The sequence below is a fragment of the Euprymna scolopes genome, chromosome 6 (assembly GCF_053919585.1).
Source record: "Euprymna scolopes isolate OS-2025 chromosome 6, ASM5391958v1, whole genome shotgun sequence".
NCBI lineage: Eukaryota > Metazoa > Mollusca > Cephalopoda > Sepiida > Sepiolidae > Euprymna > Euprymna scolopes.
This window is the reverse complement of record NC_136487.1, coordinates 137,612,590-137,625,615: the sequence shown is the minus strand read 5'-3', so window position 1 is coordinate 137,625,615 and position 13,026 is coordinate 137,612,590. Positions and strand designations below refer to the sequence as shown.

The window sequence follows — 13,026 nt, the reverse complement described above, 5'->3', positions numbered from 1 at the left end:
ATTCATAAAATTTAAACATTTTTTTATAAAAATAAAATTACTTGATCAATTATGTGATTTTTGGAAAGGATATTTTCGTTTAGTCACGGTTAAGTACATCATACAGATTTTTTTTTTTTTTTTTTTTTTTTTTTTTTTTTAATATAGAGGAAATTCTGCAGAACAAAAACTTTTCTTCACAAAGATATATTTTTTTAAACTTTGATGTACGTTTGATTAAACAATAGCGACAATTGCTGCTTCTTTCTTTTCTGATTTATCCTTTACAGTTGGCAGGCCAATGATCCGCTATAGGATGGATCAGAAGAAAAGTGAACAGGAATTGTGATTGTTGGTCAATCAAACATGCATTAAAGAAAGAAACGTTGGTCAAATATACAATTTTTTTTTAACCTGTGCACATTTGATATACACTTATACATAAGACGCCGTTTCATGAAAAGTTTCTAAAAAGATGTTCTTAAAAATAAATCTCAATCAAGCACCAAACACTTATAATCCTATATCCAGGATTTATTTCATTAATCAACTCAGCCGCCACGCTTTAAATAGCAAGAATATATACAAATATAAATAAGACTATGGAAAAAAAGAAATCAACAATTCATGGTAGGTTTTAGGTAATGATTTAGTTTAACCACTTTATGTGGATAAAGTAAATTATTGGTTCTTGCCCAGAATTCAACCAAATTAAAAACAGAAAAATCTCTGATGTACGTACTCGTCAATGATGAAAAATTTCATACTCTAAAATTCACATAAATTTGTTTTTAAACTAAGAAAATCAAATTTTATGAGGAAGCAAGCATTGTGCGTCTTGATCCACCATATTTAATAAATAAAGGGAGAAAACTATTTGAACTATCAAAACAGAAACAGAAGTCAAATTAGCCTTGTAATGCCTATGAAGTACCATTAATCGCTAAAAATCATTTAAGAAAATGATTTTCTATATAAATAAAAACAGATTATCAATTTACATGATTTTTGGAATATGACATTTTCATTCAGTGATAGGTATGTACATTATAAAGATTTTTCAGTATTTTTGTTTAATTAGGTTAAATCCAGGCTAACAACCAAATTATTACCTAAAAATGGTAATCTTTATTGATCACAGCCATGGAAGACTGAGAAAAAAAAAAAATCTGTTACAGCATTAAAAACAGTTTCATGTTTTCGTTGAATCTTATTAATTTATATCATTATTAATAAATATTAAACTAGGAATCATTTCAGGTTAAAATTAGAGTTTAGTCTTTAAATAAACATGACACCAGGCCAAATTTGGAGGCCATATTATTTTCCATATAGGAGTTTCACATAGCAAACACTTTTTTCAAGCATGCTTTTTTTTTTTCAATTTTACATGCATAATACTGAATGGATTTTCAATGGAAATTATTCCTCATTTAGTGATATAACAAAAACAGCATAAAACTACTAAACAGATTTTTCTTGTGTTCTTCCATGGCCATGATCTGTAAAAATTACCCTAAAAATTAACGCAGATTGCTGAATCATTTCCATATGTAAATGATAGTGTACCACACCTTATACTGAGCCCTCTACTCATATTTACCCGACAAAGGACTCTGTAAAGATTAGCATACATCCAACTCGCTTGGATGCACTGATTATTTATATATCTTTGTGTGTTTTATCATTTAATGGTTTCAAATTATCCAAGATCCAAAAAAATAATCAATGAACCAATATTCAATCTGGAAATCTGGATATTTCTTTAAAAATCGAATGGAAAAAATAGTTTGCAGATTTGGTTGCAAAGGTTTAAGGACCGAGAAAGATTCTGGGTTTGGTGGGAATTAAGAATTCAACAGTAGCAGTTGCATCATCTTGTGAACAAAACCATTCCTCATTGTCGATTAATAGTGTTCAAAAGATACGCACGCATTTATACTAGATTAATTTACGCTGACCTCGTCACATAGTAGTCATGCATATAAGCTAAAATTGCAATAGGTTGACCTAAGATGAGACTGAGCCAGACGGCCATGTTAGCAAATTTGCCTTCAAGAGATGTATCCACCACCATGGCAAGGGGAATCTGAAAAACAAACAACATTCTATCAGCATTTTGAGTGAAATATTTGAATGTAAAAAAAAAAGAAATCATTTTTTTTTATTATTTGGACTATTGTTCATATCTTGGTTGTTTTGTTTTTTTGTTTTCAAAACAAAATAGACATGGATTTATTAAAATAAAAAATTTTTTTTAATAAAAAAGGAATAGACTTGGCATTATTTGCATTTTGGATTTCTGATGGCCATGTTCATTGGGGAAGCAAAAAATTAAACATTTTTCACCATTTACCAATAACATCCAGTGTGAATGCCCATGAAGATGGTAGAGGTTACATCGGCTGAAAAGTTGTGAAAAAATATTTTTAAAATAACCAAGATAAGCCTAAACACAGATTCCATGAATAGAGCTTCCTCCCTAGAACTGCCCGCCTGTGAAACTTTGTTCGGCTGGTCTGTTTTCCGGCCGACTACAATATCATTATCATTTGGACTATTATTTATTTATTATTATTTTTTTTTTTTTTAATAAATTCCGGTCCGTTCTTGTTTTTTGATGTGATGTTTGTATATTTTTGAAATTAGAACAATAGCCCAAACAATCCAAATACAAAAAATAATTATCACTCCTCATCTCAAAAATATACAAGCATCGTAAGAAAATCAATCTTTATTGTATACAGGGCAGTTGTATGTGCATTTGTGTTTGGTTGGTTTATGGCCTATCAACCCATTTTGGATTGTTTAATGCTGAATCCAGTAATTTTGGAAAAACTTTCCATGCTTTTACGTTCTTCATATCTTCAAATATTCATTCACAGTGTTTGGTTTGGTTTTTTTCTTTTTGTGGAGGAAAATTGGGTACTTTTGTGAATGTTGTCTCAGCATATTTCGGCATCTTATGTAAACTGCAGGAATATAGTGAAATGTTCAGCCAATAAGAATCCCAGCAGACAACAAATAAATTGGTAAAACAGTTAATTGTGCAAAATTTTAAATTATTAGAAATAAATCATAACTGGATTATTTTTTTCCCAAATCACATACATTAAAAAAAAAAAAAAAATGTGATCAGCAAATATAGTGATGCATTTGATGTCACTAAGGTAAACAGTTTTCACTTAACCCATTTTAGTATGAGTTTGCAAAACAAAACTAGGCCAATAGCCATTAGTCGCATGCTCTCGTGTAATGGATGAATGTGCGAATGTAGGATTGACATGAAATTCTTAAAGATAAACTAAAATGACCAAAAAATGGGCTGAAATGACTTAAATAAAAAAAAAAGTAAATGACTTAGAATGACTTTAATGAACTTAAGGATTAATTGAATGACCTTAAGAATGACTTGAATGCTTAAAAAAAAATAAGTGGAATCCTTCAAAAACAACTTGAATGATCTGGAGAATGACTCGAATGGCTTTGAGACTGATTGGTTGTAAAGTGGGTGATCATTTTACATTAAATTAATACAGAAAAGTGATCCCCTACTTTATATCACAATAAGTACAGCATGTAAGAACAGATACTACACTTTGATCGTGGCCAAAAGGCCAAGAAAAGGGTATTTATTTGCTCACCAAGCAAATTAGGCACAAGGCCGATTTTTAATGTGAGGAGTGGGAAATGGGGACCAACTCCCCAGGGAGTAGGGGAGTTGGATAGTAACAATTGGTATGAAGGGTTGCTCCTACATTGACCAAGGTCTTATATGTGGGGTTCCTCCCACATATGGTCTTTGCTTGCAGTACCTGCCGGAACAGATACTACACTTTGAGATATTAAATCCTTTATTCATGTTAAAAATACAGTGAAAATCAACAATGAACAAAAAACTTAGGCACATGGCCAACTCAAAAGTGGGGGATTGTGGGGGTCGTTGGTCATCCTTGTCACTCCAGAACTAAACAAAATCAAAAGTTTCTCCCAGCTAGTATCTTCTTTCACCATAATACTGCATTGACATGTAAAAAAAAAAAAAAAAAGATAATAAAATGATACAATAATTCATTAATAAGTAAGCGGGTGAATGGCGAAAAGAAAATTTTGTGGGTAAGGGATGGGGGTTAGTTTGTATTTCTTTCTCTCCAAGATGGGTGAAATTTAGAGGAAGGGGTGAAAACAAAAATTGCAAGTAGGAGGGGGTGGGGATCTTGAAGGCTTCGTAATTGGGGAGGGATGGAATACACACTCAGCTAGCTGAGAGGCTACTTATTTAATTTTACTTTACAGAACTGCGCGTTCCACACCTAGGTGGGGAACACGTATTCAAACTTGGCTCATTTTCGTACACACAGACTTGCTACATGTATCCATCTTCTGTCAAATGCCGCACGATGCAGCCTTCTATCACATCTGATCTTCACCCGTAGTTGGTGTTTAAAGAAAGTGATCAGATCCTGATCATAAAAAAAACACCCCCCCGGCAACCTTGCAGACGCGATGGCCAAATCACCATTCTCGCCATGGCCAGGATCGTAACATAGACCATTTGTCTTTCCCGGTCCCACGGCGGCCTCACGCTGTCCATGACATTGGATATGGTAATTGGGCAAGGATGCTCAGGATTGATGCAAGCCGTCACCTCGCTGATATACGACCAGTACTGGCGGAGTTCGCGGCAATCGAAGATAGAAGGGTCGAGAACGAGGTCGGAGAAGGCGGCAGTAACCACGGGGTGCCACGGTTGGCCATCTTGCATATAGTGGCTCAGGAAGGCCAGCCTTTCAGAGTCTCGATGACACTTCAAGTCCGGCATTCCTAAGCCTCCCTCACACGGATGTTGAATACAGACCTGTCTGCTCACTCAGTGTCTTCCTCTGTCCCAAAGAAGCGAGGACAAGAGTTCGATGAGAGCTGTTAGGTGTTGTGCAGGCAGGGGAAGTACGGCCAGTCAGTAAAGAATGAGAGGAAAGACGTAAGTGACGCACGTCTCAGCTCTACCCTTTAAGGAAAGTTTCCTAGGAAGCCACGAATTAACTGCAGCCCCCACCTTTTACCATACCTTCAATCAATTTTTGTCAAGCTGGAGACCCGGTCCAAACCACACCTTGAGGATCTGAACCAGGCCATCCGTCCAGCTGAAGGGTGCCGTTGCCACTCCAGGCGCCCAACCGCATTTCTACCGACTTGCTGCAGTTTATCTTGTTCCCTGTAATTCTTTCATACCGAGTGAGCGCCTCTGAAACAATCTCAATGTCTCGTAGACCATGACATCATCAGCGAATGCAGATACCTTGGCAACTTTCCACGCAGGGCCAAATTTGCCTCCCCATGTCTCAGCTTGCGGAGCAGGGGCTCCAAAGTCAGGACATAGGGTTGTCCGCTGTCGCCCCTACACTGACAAACCGACCGAGAGATAAAGGATTTCAAGCGCTTTCCGTTGACTTGCACGATGGCTGTGGGCTGTCGATACATCACAGAGATCCACTTGCAGAAGTTCGGTTTAAAACCGGTGGCCTCTAAGACAGATGCCAAGAAATGATGGTTGACCCTATCGAAAGCTTTGGACTGATTTAAGTTGGTTTCCGTGTCATCATCTATCCCTCCCTCTAGGATCGTGCGTATCAGGTGCAAGTTGTTCTGAATCAATCTCCCCTTCACGGCGTAGTTCTGTTCCGGTTCAACTAACTCGCCGAAAACAACCTGCAGCTGATTCGACAGGACCTTGGCCAAAATCTTCAACTCTGTTAAGCAGAGATATGGGCCTGTAATTATCTAACTCTTCCCCACCATGCCCATCACCTTTCCTAAGCAATGTGATCACTCCCTTGGTGACTTGCCCCAGGATGGATCCCTGAGCAAACCAATGGTTGAACACATCCGTCACAAGAGGCAGAAACATGGGTAACAGCTACAAATACAGTTCGTATCGCAGACCATGAAATCCCGGCAATCTGTCACAGCTGACCTGCTTCAGCGCAGTAAAAACCTACCGCTCCGTCACCCGGCCTTCGCTACTAGCCACTCTAGCCGCCTCGAGGTGGGGAGAGTCAACCAAATAGTCGCTAAACTCAAGGACCGGAAGATCGGGCTGCTGTGTAAAACGCTCCACGAAATGTTCTCGAAACCCCTCGCAGATCTCCCGAGTCGATTCCAGTGTGCATCCATCTGGATGTCTTACCTTTGCAATGTACTTATCCAAGCCACGCCTAGAAATTTCACGATGTGCGTCAGTGTTGGAGTTAACTGCTTCAGTGCCTATCTTTCTAAGCCTAACTAACTACTACACCTTCATAACGCTCGCTATTCTCACGCAGAAGGTCCTGCTTAGCTAGTTCCTGACTACCCCTATCACCCTTCCCCGTAGTCCAGGCTAGTTTCTGCTCTAACTTCTTCGTCTTGGCCTTATATAGTGCGAGGCACTGGGCATACTTGATGGAGAAGGTTCTAATTTTGGCTTTTAGACCTACCCACCACTTACTCCCGGTAACCGCCCCCACTAGTGCTTTTGAATTAATTCTATTAGCTTCTCTTGGAAGTCTCGTCTCTCTAGAAGGGAGGTGTTTAACTTCCAGTGAGCCACTAACTTAGGCCTATTTCCTAGCTTTAGCCGGGCCATAACTAGTTTATGGTCCGTCTGGCCTAGCCAAGTGAACGTGGGACAAGATAAGTCTACTCGACCTCTCCTAACTAACATCCTGTCCAAGTAAGTGTTTGGATAGGAAACGCTATTGGTCCACGTCCACATCTCCTGCACCAAATGCTCGACCCGAAACCTGTCAACCAGACCGCATCTAGCCATCAGATCAGCCATGCTGGATTCGCACCTCTCCGATCCTCTAGTATCGCCTCCTACCTTATCTATCTCGGGGTCTAAGATGGCGTTCCAATCCTCCATTAGCACTACCCGCTTCTGACAATCTACAAACGCGCAAGCTGACTTAAGAATGAGACCCTCTCACGAGCGGTGCTGGGAGCATGAACCGCGATCACCCGAAATACAGAATCTTTTATGACATCGACCACAACCAGCCTTCCCACCGCATATTTATGAACAACATCAACCGTCGCCGATAGGGTATATTTAACCAGCACGGAAACTCCCTTCCCCACGGGCTGCCATATGCTGAGAAAACCTCAAAATCTTGTGCCAGCACCTGACAGTCCACAGAGGAAACAAAATGCGTCTCCTGAATCGCAGCCACACCCACTCCCATGGACAAGAGGTCATGCCGGAGGCGAGCCGCCCGGCCCGATGACCTCAAGCCCCTCGCATTCAAAATAGCCAAATTCAAAGCCATGGTACCTACCTTAGGGTGTGTCACTCAGCTCCGAAGTCAGCCGGAGAGAGAACGCCGACATTATGTGCCATGCTCAAGGTGGTCAGGTTTTTCATATCCTGACCTCTCGCAATGTCGCTGATGTTCAAAGGATAAATTAATTTCATGGCCCTGTAGAGTGATGGATGGACCAACACTAGAACCCTTCCCCTGCATTGTTTTGACAGTTTGTCAAGAGAAGGGTCATTTTTCTTAACTTGTTCGATTCCCGGAAACGCCCCTTCAGCAGCCTGCAGCCTTGTCCACAAGTTGGTCTTGCAGGCCTCTGGAGTTCTGACAAAAGTTATTAGGAGTGGGGCGTCCAGGAAATCTGAGGGGATATTTACATCTTTCCCCTCTATCTGTTTGTCATTGAGCAGAGGTTTTAAGTTTTTCCTCTGCCGATGGGAAATGTCTGTTGCCACAGAGGGTCTACATAACATAGTTTCCCCAGGGGCAAGGGCTTTTAATTTGGTTGGTCTGCGAGAGGCAGAGGAGTCTCTCCCTTCCCTCGGTTCATTCTTTTCCTTTTCTTTTTGGGGTAATGGCTCAGTTTGCATTGGTGTGGGGACGGGTGTTTGTGTGGTGTCTGGTGTTGGTGCAGTGTCTGGTTTGAGGGTGGAAGTGGATTTTGTTGTTAGGGGTGGTGTATGTTCACAGGGAGTGGGGGGCCACCTTTTCTTCCCCTTATCTTTTGTTTTTCTTTTTTATTCTTTCGAATGAACCGGGGAGAGGTGAGGTTGAATTCTTCTCCCTCTCACTTGCGGATTCATCCTCAGAGGAGCAGTCTTACTACACTTTGATCTTGGCCAAAAAGCCAAGAAAAGCTTAAAAAGCTAAGAACAGCATCTATTAACAGACCTTTGATCTTAACTAAAAAGGCCAAGCACAAAAGTGTTACGGACAGACCAACAGACCGAAGGAGTGACTTATAGAGTCGCTTGCACGTGACTAAAAATTGGCTGATCCTTGAACAATAGAAAAGTGATGCAATGTTAAATAGATAAAAGAGAAAAGAAAAAAAGATGCGAGTAGCCCTACTAATCGCTAAAAAAAGACATTAGGTACAGGTTTGGACTTACCTGAAGGCACATTCCTAAAAATGCCCACCACCTGAACATCCGCAAAGGGACACTGACAAGGTACTACAATAAAAATAAAACAAGTACATTTAGCATCTCTTCGTACTGTTAAACCAGAAACATTTATAAATCTTAGTTTCTTTCACAACACTATACCTCCTTTTTTGAATTTCCAATGACTTTTTTGGTTTGGAAATAGAACAAGGTCATACATTTCATTACATCAAAAACATTAATTTATTTGTACTAGTGTTTTGTTTTGTTTTAATTTTAATTTCATTCGTCGAGAGGAAGTCTAACCATAAAGACGAAATGTTGAACACATAACTTGGTGTGTTCCTTTTTTATCTATCTCTACTATTCACACACACACATATATATATATATATATATATATATATATATATATATTATTCTTTAAGTAAATACAGTCACATCAAATACAGTCATATCTTGCTACGATCATATTTGATTTCATCAGGCAAGAAGAATTAAGATACAAAAATTAATAAGGTTACAGAACATTTTCAAATTTTGAGGAGAGAAACAAAGTTCTTTTATCTCTCTCTCATTTCTATTATTCACACACACACACATATATATATATATATATATATATACACATTTTAGCCCCCTAAAATGGACAAAAGTTATAGCCTGTTGACTTAAAATAAGCTTCATGCTAAATTGATGGTTGAATATGGTTAAATTTGTATTCATTTTTTTTTTGCATTAAATACTAATCCCTATTAGTTCCTAACTTAACTATACCCAACTATATTTGAATTACAGGACATACTTGTTCCAAAAACAATATGAATTGCATCATATCTTTAAATATATTAGTGGCTATATGACGTTAGGGTTAGGGTTAGGTTAGGGTTATAATAAAAAAAACTTCCTCTCTTTCACAACACTATGCCCCCCACCACCACTCTTTTTTTTTTTAATTTCGAATGACTTTTTTCGTTTCTGAAATGGAACAAGGGCATACATCAAAAATATATTTTCAAATATTTGTACTGGTGTTTTGTTTATCCTAATTTCATTCATCCAGACGAAGTCTTGCAATAAAGACGAAATATTGATGAATACAACTTGGTTTGTTCCTTTTATATATCTCTATCTCATTGAAATACTATATATACAGTGATGATCATATTTATTGGCACGGTAAAATAAAAGTTAAATTTTGTCTAATAAATTCTAAAAAAGGGATTAAATTAAAGAAAATAACAAAGTATATTATGTATTTTTAACTGGCCTTTCCGATGCAGCAATCGGATTTTAGAAAAAATAAATAACAAAGGAACAACAAACATAATTGCAAAAAACCCTTGTTCAAAATTATTGGCACGATTTATTTAATAATCAATTGTATAGCCTTTGGCCTTGATTACCTTCCTCAGTCGCTTTTCATAGTTTACAACCAAGTTGTTGCACTCTTCAGTAGTAATTTTAGCCCACTCTTCCTGACAATAATCCTCCAATTGAATAAGATTCTTAGGCTTCCTTTGCATTACCCTCAATTTTAATGTTCTCCATAAATTTTCAATTGGATTAAGGTCTGGGCTTTGTGATGGCCACTCCAAAACATTAATATGATTGTCCTCAAGCCATTTCTTAGTCAGTTTAGCCGAATGCTTTGGGTCATTATCTTGCATGAACCACCAACGACGACCAAGTGAGAGCTCTTTAGCAGAGTCTTTCAGGTTTTCATCCAATATTTTAACATAATCTTCCTTTTTTATGCTACCTGTGACCTTAACAAGTCGCCCTGGTCCAGAGGCAGCTTCACTGTGGGTATGGTGTTCTTAGGCAGGAAAGCTTCGCCAGATTTTCTGTAAATATAAGACACTTTATTATGGCCAAATAACTATTTTCGTTTCGTCAGTCCATAGAACACGTTTCCAGAATACAACATCTTTATCAATATGACGTTTTGCAAAGGCTAGCCTTGCTTTCAGGTGCATAGGCTTCAATAAGGGAGTTTTTCTCGGACGACATGCTTTTAAACCAGCTCTCTTCAAAACTCTACCAACTGTATGTCGAGATATATTCACTCCAGAGGTGCTCTGTTCATCAACAATCTCCCCAACAGAGATCCTTGGGTTTTGTTTTACTTGTCGAACAATTTTCCGTTCATCTCTTGGGGAAAGAATCCTTTTTCTCCCTCTAAACTCATAACGTGGCCTTGCGATTTGAACTTGTTTATTATGGCTCTAACAGTGGATTTGGGAAGGTTTAGCTTCCTTGAAATCTTATCATAGCCCTCCCCATTGGTATGGCATGCTACAACAAGCTTCCTGACGTCTTCGCTGTGTTCCTTAGTTTTAACCATGGCGATTGAAAATTATAATTTAGTCACTTATAATAGTTTAAATAAATCGCTATCTAAAAATTATCTGAAAAAAATTATTCACTGAATTAGCGTTAAACAAGCATAATATGGCTATAAAAAAGTTCAGAAAGCACGTAAACCGGAAATTGATTGATATTATACTGATACTAAAAGAAAAACAAAGCCGTGCCAATAATTTTGAACAAGGGTTTTTTGCAATTATGTTTGTTGTTCCTTTGTTATTTATTTTTTCTAAAATCCGATTGCTGCATCGAAAAGGCCAGTTAAAAATACATAATATACTTTGTTATTTTCTTTAATTTAATCCCTTTTTTAGAATTTATTAGACAAAATTTAACTTTTATTTTACCGTGCCAATAAATATGATCATCACTGTATATATATATATATATACACACATATGATGAGAATAATGGAAATATTATTTCAATGAGATAGAGATATATAAAAGGAACAAACCAAGTTGTATTCATCATATATATAGCTCTATATAGATAGAGATTGATCATCTCTTACAAAAAATATGACTAAGTAAAAAAAAAAAAAAAAAGAATTGCATATGGAAATAAGTATACAGAAAGCGTAAAAGTTGCTTACTTCATGGAAAAATGCTGAGAGTAAAAACACTGAGCAAGATGCTGTGAATTTATTGTAGCCTCTCTTCATTAAGGGTTTGTATAAATGCCTGAAAATAAAAAAAAAATTTCTTTTTAAGTTTCAAAAATAAAATTTCACTTGTAAATCTATTACAACAGAAGCAATATTTAATCACCAAACAGACTACAAGTTATTATCAAATTCGGTTTAACATCCATTTTACATGCTGGCATGTGTAGGATGGTATTTAGAAATTGAGTTCAAAACTAACCTATTTCTAGTCAGGTCATTATTTAAACTATTGTTGTGGACTAGTAAGAGTTCAGAAAAAAGGCATAATTCCATATCTAATGAAACAGCTATATTCAAATACTGTACTGGGAGCGAAATAATGTTGCGGTAAGGAAAAGGATTATAAAAAAGAGAAAGAACGTTTGAGAAAATGATCATGTTAGAGACATGGATGATGTTCGAGAGCATGGTCAAGAAGACGATCACTTGGGAGATGTCATAGTCGTAATGAGAAATCACACATGGCAGGAGAATGTGGAAATAAATGTTGTACAAAGAAAAAAAACAGTTGAAGTTCTTTCCTATTCTTCGTCTACTTTGTGACTGAGGCTACAATGTGTTTAGTAACATTATCATATTCGGTTTAACATCTGTTTTACATGCTGGCAGGTTTTGGATGGTATTTAGAAATGGACTTCAAAACTCACCTACCTCTAGCGAGGTCATTATTTAAACTACTGCTTAAATAAGGGTTTAGAAGAAAGATAATTCCATATTTAGTGGAAACAAAATATACTGAAAAGAAAAACACATACAGCAAATAAAGCAAGTGGTTATACGTCAGTCCGACTGCCAAGTGTGCATGACTTGTGCATAATGCCGAGAAACGTATTCTCCCAGTCTTTACAGTAAGTGGAAGAGTGTTGTATTCTTGTGGGGTTGTGTACATATTCTGTACATATATACAGGTGTATGTAACGAGTGTTTTTTGTTAAACATGCATTTGTTCTTCATGATTGTATTTACGTGTGATCACAGGGTTTTCAAAATATCACAAAACTTATCTGGTGTATATTCACATACGACAAATAAGGGACAAATAAAATATAATCTCTTGCCAGACAAAGGAAGACATACCATCAACAAAAGGGATGAATATCATTCTATGGGGTTACAACATTCGGACAATTAGGCAATACACTTGGACCATCTTTGATCTTGTTGTACAGAAAGCTGCAGCAAAAAATCTACCATGAACAACCTTTATTCCAGAATGTTGTTCTCATCTTGGAAATGTTGAATGCTGATACAGTCCTGTCTACATTTTAATTATCGATCTTGCCCCTGCTGGGTGTCATCCCATCTGTCAACTATCTCTCTTGGACGCCTGTTACAGACTGAAAACTAACCAACTTTCTAAGGGTCTCTAAATTTGTTATGTTATATATCTATGTAGCCAAAGATCCTTGCCTGGTCTTTTGTCATGTATCTTTGTTTATTAAAACCAAACATTCCAATCCTATCTTATTAAACATTTTATTTTTTCACATATTTCTGGCTTAATTACTTCTACAGTAAATTCCAGTCCTATTTCAAAACATTCTTCTGTTATCAAAACACCTAATTCCAAAACATTGTCACCAGTTCAAACGTCAATCACTCATCTCTC

General features: G+C 37.3%; 1 protein-coding gene and 1 pseudogene across 2 annotated transcripts in view; both read right to left on the bottom strand.

Moving 5' to 3' along the window:
• Window positions 1-487: 487 nt before the first annotated feature.
• LOC145277981 (diacylglycerol O-acyltransferase 1-like) overlaps window positions 488-13,026 on the bottom strand; it is a 117,247-nt gene continuing 104,708 nt past the window's right edge. Inside the window, exons 14-16 of one of the 2 annotated variants that reach the window (XM_080130120.1) lie at window positions 11,346-11,433; window positions 8,387-8,449; window positions 488-2,068 (exon numbers count right to left, since the gene is read on the bottom strand). In XM_080130120.1, the coding sequence (XP_079986246.1) occupies window positions 1,931-2,068; window positions 8,387-8,449; window positions 11,346-11,433 (289 nt within the window). In that variant the 3' untranslated portion in view covers window positions 488-1,930. Of the gene's footprint in view, window positions 2,069-2,818; window positions 2,952-8,386; window positions 8,450-11,345; window positions 11,434-13,026 lie in introns of those variants that run through there. The other variant, XM_080130121.1, reaches the window with a different exon arrangement.
• LOC145278457 (U2 spliceosomal RNA) lies at window positions 3,389-3,609 on the bottom strand (annotated as a pseudogene).